Genomic DNA, 13287 nt, shown 5'->3' with positions numbered 1-13287 from the left:
TAATACAACCGGATCCGTTCATGACGGATGCATGAGATTGTATTATTGTAACAGAAGCGTTTTTGCTGATCCATGACAGATCCACAAAAAACGCTAGTGTGAAAGCCGCCTAAGATGGCAAACAATAGTCCCTGTTTTTTGGGTGCTCTAATGGCCAGTTTCCTAATAAAACACACAGGCCCTGATTTAAAATACTGCCACTCCGTAATTCTGGTGTCAAAAAGTCGCAGAAATAGGGCTTTTGTGACTTTTTGAACTTGCTTGTGCAGAATTTAAGCGATTGTGCATTTTCTTTTACTTTTTGCTTTTACACCACTCACTCCAGTTTTGTAATGTGGGTGGAAAAGTGAGTGTGGTTAGCTATGTTACTGAGTTTCACTCCAGATTTCTCATTGAGACTTTTTTTTTAAAAAGCCGCAAAAAATTCACAATCTCACCCCAGGAGGAGGGTAGAGTAGGAAAACGGGAGTAGCTTCTCTAGACAGAAGTGTTAGGTTTAAAGGGGTTTTCCCATCTTGCTAATTCATCCTCACCTGCAGCCAGCTCTGCTGTTCACACCCTGGTTTCCTGCCTCTGAGGCTGGGCGGGCTTAGGCAGTTTGAGTGAAGGCCGGCCACGCCTCCTTATGACATCACACTGAGTGCTCGTTCACATGGATAGTATGAGTCATCAGTCTGGCAGCCTGCAGTGTCTGTGAAGCCCATCCCTCCTGCTGGGGAATCATCACTCAGAGAGCCATGGGAAGTGAGCTAAGACAGTAACACGTGGCTGTCCTGCATTCTAATACAGTTTTACACACAAAATCTTAGTGTTATATTTTACAAACCTATTTAGTGTAGCAAAAACAATAATTCCATATTATACATTAGCCCTAAAACATGTTAGCTTATAATCTGTGCTTTTGACTCCCATAAAACATGACCAACCCCCCACCCCCCAGCACTGATGCAGATTTTTTTCCATTACAGCTGTACTACAGTTTTGTATAAACCTTAGACCATGTATCTGTATAGATGCATATACAGCTCAGCTACATCTGTCTTCCCCAGTCCCCTAATATCACTTTGGCTGAATGGCTTCCTATACGGCTTTGCTACATCTTTATTCCACTCCCCAACTAGCACTGTGTCTGAAAAGCTTCATATACAGCTCTGCTACATCTGTCTTCCATTCCCCCACTAGTACTGTGTCTGAACAGCTTCATATACATCTCTGCTTCATCTGTCTATTTCTCTCTCCCACAGCACTGAGGCTGAACTGCCTCATATACAGCTATGCTACATCTGTCTTGCACTCCCCCACTAGCACTGTGTCCCTCCATTCCATAGTGCCCCCCCCCCCCCCCAGCATCACTACATTCCATAGAATTGTCCCCAGCGTCCCTCTATTTCATAGATTTGTCCCCAGCTTCCCTGCATTCCATAGTGTCCTTTCCCAGCATCACTCCATTCCATATAATTGTCCCCAGGGTCCCTCCAGTCCATAGAATTGTCCCCTGCTTCCATTTCACTGCATATCATTGTCCCCAGCGGCCATTTCACTGGATATTCTTTTCCACAGCATCCTGCCACTTCATAGTGTCCCCCCCAGCGTCACTTTATTCCATAGAATTGTTCCCAGCGTCCCTCCATTCCATAGTATTGTCCCCAGCTTCCCTTCATTCCATAGTGTCCTCCCCCAGCGTCCCACCATTCTATAGTGTCCACCCTCCCCCAGCGTCAATCCATTCCATAGAATTGTCCCCAGCTTCCCTCCATTCCATAGAACTGTCCCCAGCTTCCCTCCATTCCATAGAATTGTCCCCAGCTTCCCTCCATTCCATAGAATTGTCCCCAGCTTCCCTCCATTCCATAGAATTGTCCCCAGCTTCCCTCCATTCCATAGAATTGTCCCCAGCATCCATTTCCCTGCATATTGTTGTCCCCAGTGGCCATTTCCCTGCATATTACCCCCAGCTTCCATTTCACTGCATATTGTCCTCCCCCAGTGTCACTCTATTCCATAGAATTGTCCCCAGTATACCTCCATTCCATTGAATTGTCCCCAGTATCCCTCCATTTCATTGAATTGTCCCCAGCGCCCATTTCACTGCATATTGTTGTCCCCAGTGGCCATTTCACTGCATTTTGTTCTCCCCAGCGTACATTTCACTGCATATTGTTCTCTCCAGCGTCCATTTCACTGCATTTTGTTCTCCCCAGCGTCCATTTCACTGCATTTTGTTCTCCCCAGCGTACATTTCACTGCATATTGTTGTCCCCAGTGGCTAATTCCCTGCATATTGTTGTCCCCAGCATCCATTTCACATCATATTGTTGTCCCCAGCAGCAGGGGTCAATTTTACTGCCTATTAGTCTCCCCAGGGTCCATTTTTCACAATATTATTGTCCTTAGGGTACATTTTACTGCATATTAGTCTCCCCAGGGTCCATTTTCCAGGATATTATTGTCCCCAGGGTCCATTTTCCAGAATATCATTGTCCCCAGGGTCCATCTTCCTACATATTGTTGTGCCCAGCCTCCCTCCACTCTATAGAGTTCTCCCCTTTTGATTGTTATAGCATATAAAATCGTTGGTGGTTTAGTGGATGAGGTAACTATGTGCTGCAGCCACTTACATAGGCTGTTGGTCCTCCAGGTCTCCAGGTCACGTCCTCTCTCTGCTGCTTGCTCCTGCATGCTCAGCTCCTCTCTTCACCGCTCGCTCCTATGGCCATGCTGCATACAGAGCATGCACGACTCTGTATCAGACGTGGCCGTGAAGAAAGAAGAAATGCGCATGCGCGGCACCGCGCGCGCTCTTGTGGAAATGAACAGCTGCCTGGGTGAAAAGTAAGAGCAGTCTGCACAAGCGCGGCCCATAGATACGGCCGTGGCGCAGCTGCCGTATCTATGGGTTGCCACATGTCAACAATGGGGTAAGAGGGAAGGGAATTTATCAAAATTAGTGCATTTTAAATAATACAAGCAAATTGCTAAAATGATCTATGGCATTAGTGTAAACTTCTCAAATATGATCTTGCAGAGGGGAATACCCCTTTAAGGATAAGACAAATTTATCAAACAACATGAGCCATTTGATAAATGTGGTATCAAGTACTCCAACACAGACTCAAGCAAAACTGACTTCAAATGTTCCCCTCATGATAAATTCCCCCACAGTTTTGACCTGACTGTGAAGCCGCTTTCACATCTGCGCTTATTATTTCTGCTCTTCTGCTGTTATAGGAACAGAAGAGCTAAATTAACCGAAGTGCCAGATTCAGAACAAAACTGAAGCAAACGGAGCCTACCAGACCATGTTGACTATAATGGGATCCGTTTGCATGCGGGAATTCTCTCTCCACTATTTTACGGAGCTTCCGACGCAGATATGAAAGCAGCCTAAGGGCTCATGCACACAGCCGTTGCCCCGCAATACACGGGGCACCGGCCGTGTGCACCCTGCATCACTCGGTCCGCAAACCCGGAGATGCAGTGCGGAAGCACGAATCGGAGCCCCACGGAAGCACTATGGAGTGCTTCCGTGGTGCTTATGGCTGTGCATGCACTACTTTTTTGCTGTGCGGACCGTCGGATGGGGATCGCGGCCCCCATTCGAATGAATGGGTCCGCTATCTGCATGCAGCTGCCCCACGGTCTGTGCCGGTGCATTGCAAACCGCAATTTGCGGTCCGCAGCACGGGCCCGGCCAGCACACGGTCGTGTACATGAGCCCTAAAACTGTTAGGATTGCAGTTTTTTGCATATTTGGGCCGATTTGATAAAGCTGGTGAGGTGCCAATATGCGACACCTCGCTGCCTCTTTAATAGACCTTTATTCTTCAGAAGTCGCGAGGTTCCTTCTCAGCCGATATATGCTGAAATCAGTATTGCAAACAGTTGTGAACTTGTTACTGGCGAATTACAAAGGTCAAAATGTAGAGGGAGTCGCAGGCAGCCAAAGATGCAAATAGGTAATTATTTTATCTCCTACGTTCCAATTTAAAATGATAACCTTGAGTTCAGATGCTTCTACAGACATTACCATTCTGGGGGGAAGATGGGAAATAAAACATGGGATTTAGAAAAATAAAGCATTAATGGCCTGAGAGGAAAATAAAATATGGCCGTGACGCCTTATCCCCCTCACCCAGAATCAATTGGATTCTTTTAGTTTAATATTTACTTGCTAAGATGAGATGTTAGTCTGCTTGGTGATAAACAGTCGGCTGCTGGCATCTGAAGGTGACCTGTCAGTTCATATGGACAAATCTCCTGCTTACTGAAATGTACAAAATAAATCATTAAAGCAGGCAGGTGCTCATTCCTAGATTTAAATCACCATAGATTTATGATTTGAATTAATGCTTCATTTGGCCATTGAAATAGATGCTGACAAAATGATATGCAGTAGCTGAATCTTCCATACTGTTGCCATCCTAATATTGATTGCTGAGATGTCTGCAATCTCTTCTTTATATCAAGTAGTTTCTTGTGACAGGTTGCTTGATATGGGCCATATTATTGATAAGACAATGCTGTTCATGGCATACACACAATTTTCCCGAACATTAATATAAATTGCTATATTTGTGTAGAAGGAAAGGAGGAGGTGAAGAAGAAAGTGAATGTAATATTTGAATAATAGGGGCAAATAGACACTTGGTTTAGTGAATGCATAAATGTTCTTGAAGGTGCAATTGTGGCAAAGTCATTTGTTTTATCCCCTCTAAAAGGGCTCATGCACACAAACTATATAATAATATTTCCTTGTCCGTTCCGTTTTTATTGCGGATCGTATACGGAACCATTCATTTCAACTGCATTCTGTTTCCGTAAGTCCGTATTTCCGTTCCGCCAAAAAATAGAACATGCCCTACTATTGTCCGCATTACGGACAAGGATAGGACTGTTCTATCAGGGGCCAGCTGCTCCGTTCCGCAAAATACGGAATGCATGCGGACGTCATCCGTATTTTTTGCGTACCGCAAAATACATGCGGTCGTGTGCATGAGGCGAAAGAGAGGGGATCATTTATAGTAAAGGTAAAGGCTAAAAGCTATTTAATCAGACTGAGTTTAACTGCTTCAGGACTGGGCCATTTTCCAGTTTTGCGTTTCCATTTTTTTTTTTTTTTTTTTTTTTTTTACTCCTGACATTCCCGGAAACATAACTTTTTTTATTTTTCCATTCACATAGCTGTATGAGTGCTTGTTTTTTGGAGCGGAGTGATTAGAATTTTTATATTTATTTTTAAAAACTTAAATATGCATTTGCAATCTTCAGATTGGTTCTCCTTTAGACTGCTATGAATTTGTCATTGCAGTGTATGGGAGGTTGGCTATGTTATTATGGAGCCCTGCTTCCTGCAGGCCACCGTACAAACTGCAGCTGTAATAGCCTGGAATCCTTCAGAGAGACCCAGGCTATTACAGAGAGACTGGGGTCATGCTCACCATTGACCACAATCGCAAATGGGTGAGTTTGAATATTGGTATTAGTCTTTTATACTTTGTTCTGGACACAGTTATTACTATTAATTCCTGGCACTATTTGTAGCCATGTTGTTCACAGGGTACTATCCCAGTGGATGTAGTCCAGACCATACATTTTAATATATAAACCTTTCCATATTCATCTCCATTTGTAAATTATGTGGTCTCTGGAGGATGCTTTTTCTGCCACCTCTCCTTGCATCATGTGATTTTTAATAAAAACCTTTTTTTTTGTAATTTGTATACACAATAAATCTTTATTATATTTTATGGGTACTATTTTGGGCTTGTTTCTTCTTTGTAGGTTGTTTGTAGTTTTTGAGCTGGTACCTTGGTTACCATAATAGATGCAGGTAGTGCTCAAGCACAGTGTATTGTACACTCGTGATTTAGGTGTTTCTTAGTGCTTGGCCTGTTTGGTCTTTTTTGTTTATTACAGAGAGACGGAATGGCTTTCCTGATCCCCGCATGGAGAAGCCACTCATGCCCCGGGAGCGCAGCCTCAGATGCCATGGTAATTGCTGATTGCAGAAATTAACTCTGGGTGTCTGCTGTCTAAAACAGCAGAAACCCGGCAGCTATGGCGTCTGCTCTGCTCGCAAGCAGGCGCCATTCTTACATCCCAGACTTGTGCTTTACAGGTACAGTGGTGCTCCTGAAGGGGTTAAGGTCTGGGGTATCTGCCAGAAGGCCCTTCATTAGGCCCTAGGCTTTCATAGCATCTGATCAGAGCCCAGCAATTTCACAGGGCGTGATCCAGTAAGAGGGCAGAGAGAATCCCCTCGTCTGTCTAACCCCTCAGTTGTCACGGTTGCTATTGAAAATTTCATCTGAGGTTTGAAATGACCAGGAGAGGCTCAACACGTGAGCCTGGTCTATACATTCACACTGCACCAATGACATACAGTTACATTTTGGTGCGTATAGAACTTAATATTAAAACACCTAGTGAATTTTACCTAGTAAAAGGTGTACTGCACACTGGTGAGACACCCTTCAGTACACCTTCACTTTCTGTGTACTTGCCGGCTTCATGATACCTGCCGTCCCAAGAAACTAATTTGTTTGTAGTTTAGCCTACTTATCCCCATGTATATGTTCCAATACACAGAGCAATGATGGGAATGAACCATTCATCTCCAATCTTTCCCTGTCATTCAACTGCAGTACAGCTGCATTTACTAGCAGTAATCATCCCCTCTGTATGGGGATGAACAATCACTACTGTGATCATTCATTCCCACACAAGCCTGCATAAAAATTGTGATAGGCGGATTAACAAGCTTAATCGGTAGCACTTTTACGCAGGCAGATCATCCCTATTGAGTGTTCCTACTAAGCCTTCTTAGCAATGATTTGGATGACCCTCTGTCTATCTAATACAGCCCTTAGGCAACCAAAAATATCCTACCTTTTAATCCCCATTTACAGTCTTTAAACAATTACATTTACCTATTAGCACCCATTTAAAGCAATATTTTGATGGGAAAAGCATAATATTATAATCTAGTGATTCTAATCTAGGTACAAAGAAGCAGATACAACTAGTTACCAAAAATATGGAGGTTAAACAGATTTTCAAAGGAGAGTATTTTCCATTTATTAATATGTGACCCAAAGAACATCAACAATAGTAAATGGCTTCACTACAAGGAAATGAGTTCATACTTTTTTCAAAATCTGATCTCAAAACAGATGCCCCAAGTAAATCTCATTGTTTAACCTACATGCATACAAAACTGTTATTATTTCTTAAGGAAATGAATCAGTCATGAAGACATTGAAGCTGTGTGCCTTAAAAACATAGGAAACACAAGCCATCATAATTCTCTGGCATAAGAGTCATAAACAATCTCAGAATACAGTGAAATGGAAGAAGTGCATGCTTACGTCTTATGATCCCGACGGGAACACCTAACACGTTTCTCGGCTAACGTTCTCAGTTGAACTAAAGGTGCTGATATTATGTAAATGTTTGATGATTATTGACTTCTTCTTGTAGCTGTGTACATTATAAAAATCCACTGTGAGAATGTCTCCAAGTCGGTTTCGGTGACATTCACAAAGTTCATGGCTTCTAATATACACTTCAACAAGGAGGGTGGCATTGGCCACAAGAGGAGGCATTTTCCATAATAATAAAAAAAATACTTGCTCTATCAAGAGGGATGCTGGAGTGGAATGCTGAATTAACTAAATATTTTTAACATTCCTTTAATGTTCAACATAGGAAAGGTAACTGGTTCTGTGTAATATGATAGCAGGTATCTTTATGGATTAGTCTATGAAATACACAAACCAATTTATTTGGGTTTATTAACTATATTTTCTTGTAAGTTACAGTTTAAATGGTCACTTTCACCTTAGACATTTGAAGCATACTTGTCCAACACTCTTTTCATAAGTGTAACAGACACTTTACCAAGAGGGACAAGAGTCAAGGAGATGGATGTGGTTCTCAAATATGTTTATCGGTTAGACATGTATGGCAAATGCTGTGGACATGCCACACATGTCTAAGGCTACATTCACACACCAGTAAAAAACAAAAGAAAAAAAAAAACTGTCTTTAAAAATGGCAAAACAGCCCGTTAGTCTCATTGCATCCTTTTTGCCTGTGCGTGTAGAAACAACAAGAATAACACCCAACTTCTCCTAGAAACCATTGGTGAGAAACACATTGCATCTGGATGCCTCCCATTTTTCACGCAACCATATTCATTTCTGTGGGGCAAGAGCTCCATGAAAAACAAACAATATAGAACATGCAGTGATTTTTCCTGAACGCAAAGATAATCAGGCCAAGTTTCAGTCCAGATGCTATATGTCCCCAAACCAGGGGCGTAACTAACATAGAGGCAGGCTATGCGACTGCTATGGGGTCCAGGGGATCATCCCCTCTTCTACTGGGGCTGAAAACTTAGTCAGGACTCTACCCTCTAAAGGAACAACTTTTAGCAAATGAGGCAGTGGAAAAAATGGCCCAAGGGTCATTGAAAGGGGTTTAGGCAGAAACCCTTCTGTCCTGTGAGAGGGGGAAGAGTGGTTTGATCCTGGCTATGGGATCCTTACTTCTCTATGTACGCCTCTGCCCCAAATGGAACATATGTGGATGGGAAACTTGCTTGTGTGAAATTAGCCTTTTATATTGGTTTGACTTTATAAGAAGGAAAGTTAGCGTGTGATACATCACTTCTGATAAACTTGTAAAACATCTTCCCAACCTTTGTAAATTGTTGGCAATGTGATGTGTACAGTATATTGACATACTTGAGTAAAATTATTGTTAAGCATAGTTGAAGTAGATAGTCAAGTTACCTGGTGCTCTTTTGAGAACATCATTTAAATTCACAAGTTTTGTTGAGCTGACTAGGAAGAGAAGATGCCTAGGGCTCAAGCAAGAGCCAGCTACAATCTTATTTTAGTATTAGCCGGGAAATGCTGTTTGGACACTCCAAGGGTAAATCACAGCTGTGAAGTGATCTGACAAGTATGGTAGATATCGACACACAGTGCTTTTAAATGGCTTGCCTGTGTCTAGTATGCCTTCTCTTTACTCTCTGTCTGGAAAGTTTGCAACTTTGCCATTTTACAGAAAGTCTGTAAGACCTTGAGAAATCAAATAAAAGGAAAGTGAAATTTCAGGCCACTGAGCACAGCACTGCAGTTGCACATCTGATTCTCTGCCTTGGCAATGTTAATGAACCTAAAATCCTCCCAATAATTAGATGAGGGAATTGCTTATATTTTCAAACAGATGATGCTGCTATAATGAAACGATTGACAGGGAATTTAGGAGTGTCTACACCAGTAATTTGGTTTGTGTTGAAACGAAAATATATTTGATATAACTTTATACTGTGATCAATGGAGGTAAGATAGAGTCAGAGTTTACCAGACAGGTTAATATTGAAGGGTAGGTGCTATATTGAAGATACTGTATCCTGTTGTTTTGTTACGTTTTGTACCAATTTTTTTGCCGTATTAACCCTTTTTTCCCCCCATTTTGTGTATTTTTTGTACACTTGTTCTGCTTGGGTCCCTTAAAAAGGACTAAGGGACTAAGACTCCAGAGATGGAGTCGGATTGAGTGCACAGCTGTAACTGCTGATGAGCTAATTGCTCCTTATCTCTCAGACCCATTCATCTTCATTTTTTACCAATTACAGAGAATTATCTGTGTTCTCAGTTGGATATGAGAGTTAATCCTTTTTGGTTAAGCTGGCAGTGCTGTGAGCAGATTCTAAATAGTCGGGTGAAGAAGCCATCAGAAGCTTTGCTCCGCAACAGTCTATAGTTCAATGACAATATTTCCAATTCATAACATGTTTTGTATTACTAAAGCCTTCGCATTGAATGAAATCCTTATATAATGAGACAAAGAGAAATAAGACTCTTTAATGCAGAAATGCAAATCTATCTATTATCATAATGAATATCATTTATAATATTTTTCCATGAGAAATAGGTGATCTGATAAGTAATGCTTACTGACCACTGACGGAAATAAAGATCAAATCAGATTTTTTTTATGCATCTGTTATAGCATAATTTATGCTTTATGTCTGCAGACAGATCTCCAGTGGGGCCTCAATCCATTTTACCTATTTCAAGCCCTTCTTTCAATTCTAGGGTTCATTTCATAGAAAGCCATTTAAGCTAAGGCTATGAAGGAAGAACATAGGAAGATCATACTATCTCCACACAGATATTGCCATTGTCATGATTGTACCCGATATTAAGGCTAAGTTCTGTCGTAGGATCAGAAAAACATAATTCAAGCTGTGATGGATCTGTCACATGACAGACACCAGCGATGCCTAACTTATAATGGGGGTCTGTATGATTCCATCATGGCATTTGCCATCTTAGGGTACTTTCACACTAGTGGCAGGGGACTCCGGCAGGCTGTTCCGGTGGGTGAACAGCCTGTTGGATCCATCCTGCCGCTAGTTCACATGTACTGTGCAGTACTTTTAGTCCGGCCTCCTCTCAGCGTGCGCTGCCGTGCTGCCGCCGGAACTCCGCCCCCGCCCCCATTATAGTCAATGGAGACGGAGCTGCAGGCGGTGGGCACATGTGAACTAGCAGCAGGACGGATCCGACAGGCTGTTCACCAGCCGGAACAGCCTGCCGGAGTTCCCTGCCGCTAGTGTGAAACTAGCCATTACCCGTAAAATTAGTGCTGCAAATTATCAAATGTGATGGAATATGTGATGGAAGCTCATGCAGGGGCTTCCTGTACAAATCTGGACAGAGCCAGACAGTGCCATATTAACTAAAGGTGTCGATATTCTTTAGATACCTTCGGGCATGTTGAAATCCAGTATGATGAGTTCATCTCTCACCAACATCTACAACTGGGGGGAAATTGGAACACCCTCATACACATTACATAGTCATCTGGTACTGCCAAAATTGGTGGGCTTGACCAGCTTTCATCTAACTTGTATGAGCACCTTAAGATACTTTTCATAGTATTTGTAAACCTAATGGTGGAACATGTTACCCTCTTTAGTTTTCTTTATCTTGCAGCTTTGAAATGTGATTTTTAAGCAGGTCGTTATTAGCATTGAATATGGTTGGGTAAGCCTTTATTTGCAGTGATATTAGCATCCTGCTGTTTGTCCAACATTGCGAGTTCTGCAAAAGTTGTGAGACAGAAAGACAATTTACTAGCTACTTTCCTGGAACTAAGAAATAAACTGTAGCATGGTGGTCGGCCATGATTGATTTGTTTCTTCCTGCTTTCATTTCCAAGGCAGCCATTATTTTAAAGATAAGAAAAATGTATGGGTATCAGTTTTATCCACCAGTTTCTTCCTGGTTCTTTTGGCTACAAGACTCTAGGATATACATTAATAGTAGTATTACTACAAATTAAAAGCACAAATTATTCACCAATGACACTTTGCTCAGTAGATAGATAGATAGATATGTTATAGCTATAGATGACATGGAAATATAGAAGACTGATGGCAGAAAAAGAGCACATGGCCCATCTGGTCTGCCATTATGCTATTGATCACCTATATGTATGTTTATACCAAGTATGTTTAAGTTTACTTACTGTGGATTTTACAGCCACATCTTCTGGAGAGACCTGTCAGACACACTGGGCAGTGGGCAGGGAACCATCCAGGTGACTCTTCTCCCCAATCTCAGCTCGTATGTTCTCTCTGGCAGCATAGTCAGTAATGGGCAGCCTGCTGGTATTTCATGATGTCCATGTTCAGGTAGCAGGAATCTCTTGATGAGTTCCATGTAAGTTCTGTAAAGACGGCCATACATTTTAGACCAAAGTTGATGAAAATGAATGGCAATGAATGATTGTTGGGCGAAATTTAAAAGAAAGCAATGACAGACTTTTATCTTCTCTGAAAGGGGTCGGCAGTGTTTGACATTTTTATCCCATAGATGCTAATTAGAGATGAGTTATGTTATGAAATTTGTTCACGCTTCGTTTGGTGGTAAAAGCAGAATTGCGTTATGGATTCCGTTTCCACGGACCATAAGGCAATTCTATGACGGAAAGCATAACAGAATGTTTTTAGAGGCATTCCATTATACATTCTGTTATAATAGTAGTTTATGGCCTGCATTACGGATCCATCCTGTTTCCATTATGCAGTAGATGACTCCCCTGCATAACGGAAATTAAACAGATCCGTTTTGCAGCCCATAGACTTCTGTTATGACGGAATTAATAACGGAATGCCTCTATGTATTCCGTCATTGACTTGCGTTATGGTCCGTGGCAACGGACTCCATAACGCAATTCTGCTTTTACCACCAAACGAAGTGTGAACGAATTTCAAAATATGAAATTCGCTCATCTCTAATGCTAATAGTTGGATGTATATGAGCCACTTGGTTGATACATGAATGTGAAAGACCGACCTGTAAAGGGGAAAGCATGGGAGAATGTCTACAGCATGTTTAATAAGCGACCATTCCTTCTTTTGTAATGTACGTTTCCCAGAGTAAAGTCGCTCCTGATACGTTTTATGCTGAACTGTACCACATTTGTGTTGTCATATCATTATTGGGTGCTGACACTGGGGGTATACTGTCAGCTTGTTTTGAGCTACTATCTCTTCTTTTTTTTTTTACTTTTTACTTTTTTTTTTAATACCGGAAATAATTGCTTCCGTTTTAGTCCCTATTCATTGGCAATGGGGGCAAAACGTAACTGAACAGAATGGAATGCTTTAAAATGCATTCTGTTCTGTTCTCATACCGGAGAGCAAACCGCAGCATGCGCGTACACGGAAATTATATTGCCAATATTTCGCAGTGAAAAAAATTATGAATGGAGATCGCAAATTCGAATTCTACATCTGGTATGTCACTGTCCATGTTGTGGGACTATTTGTGCACTTCTAGTAATTATTTCTTGGCTGCAAATATGAGCTGAAAGTTTTTCAGGTTCGCCTGCCATTAAAATGAATAGGACCCGCCGCAAACTTGCGGTTCGCGAACATTTGATTGCGTTTGCGCGATCACGTTCGCGAACCGTCTTGGCAGATGTTCGTCCATCACTAGTGTTAGACTTAAAGATTAACAAAATGTATCTGTGCCAAAAATATGTCTAAAATGTGGCACAAATTGATGCTTTTATGATTTCTACACTTTTTTGACATGCTTGACAAGGGTGGGGCCTAACGGAAAGAGTGAAGCTTCAGAGAAAGGTGGGCCTCAGATGCGCTTTTATCCACCATTTCGGCACGATTTTGGCATAAAATACCATCTCAAAGTAAGCCAACCAATAGTTGGTATAGAGTCTAGGAAAAGTGTCAATCCCTCAACA

The 13287-nt window shown here is 41.8% G+C and overlaps 1 protein-coding gene across 6 annotated transcripts in view; it reads left to right on the top strand.

Moving 5' to 3' along the window:
* DACH1 (dachshund family transcription factor 1) overlaps positions 1-13287 on the top strand; it is a 228705-nt gene that overhangs the window by 52956 nt on the left and 162462 nt on the right. Inside the window, exon 1 of one of the 6 annotated variants that reach the window (XM_044286060.1) lies at positions 5941-5991. The exons of the other annotated variants lie outside the window; for them this stretch is intronic. Coding sequence (XP_044141995.1) covers positions 5946-5991 — 46 coding nt within the window. The 5' untranslated portion in view covers positions 5941-5945. Of the gene's footprint in view, positions 1-5940; positions 5992-13287 lie in introns of those variants that run through there. 6 annotated transcript variants of the gene reach the window in all.

The sequence above is a fragment of the Bufo gargarizans genome, chromosome 3 (assembly GCF_014858855.1).
Source record: "Bufo gargarizans isolate SCDJY-AF-19 chromosome 3, ASM1485885v1, whole genome shotgun sequence".
NCBI classification, from domain to species: Eukaryota; Metazoa; Chordata; class Amphibia; order Anura; family Bufonidae; genus Bufo; species Bufo gargarizans.
This window is presented reverse-complemented; position numbering and strand designations above follow the sequence as displayed.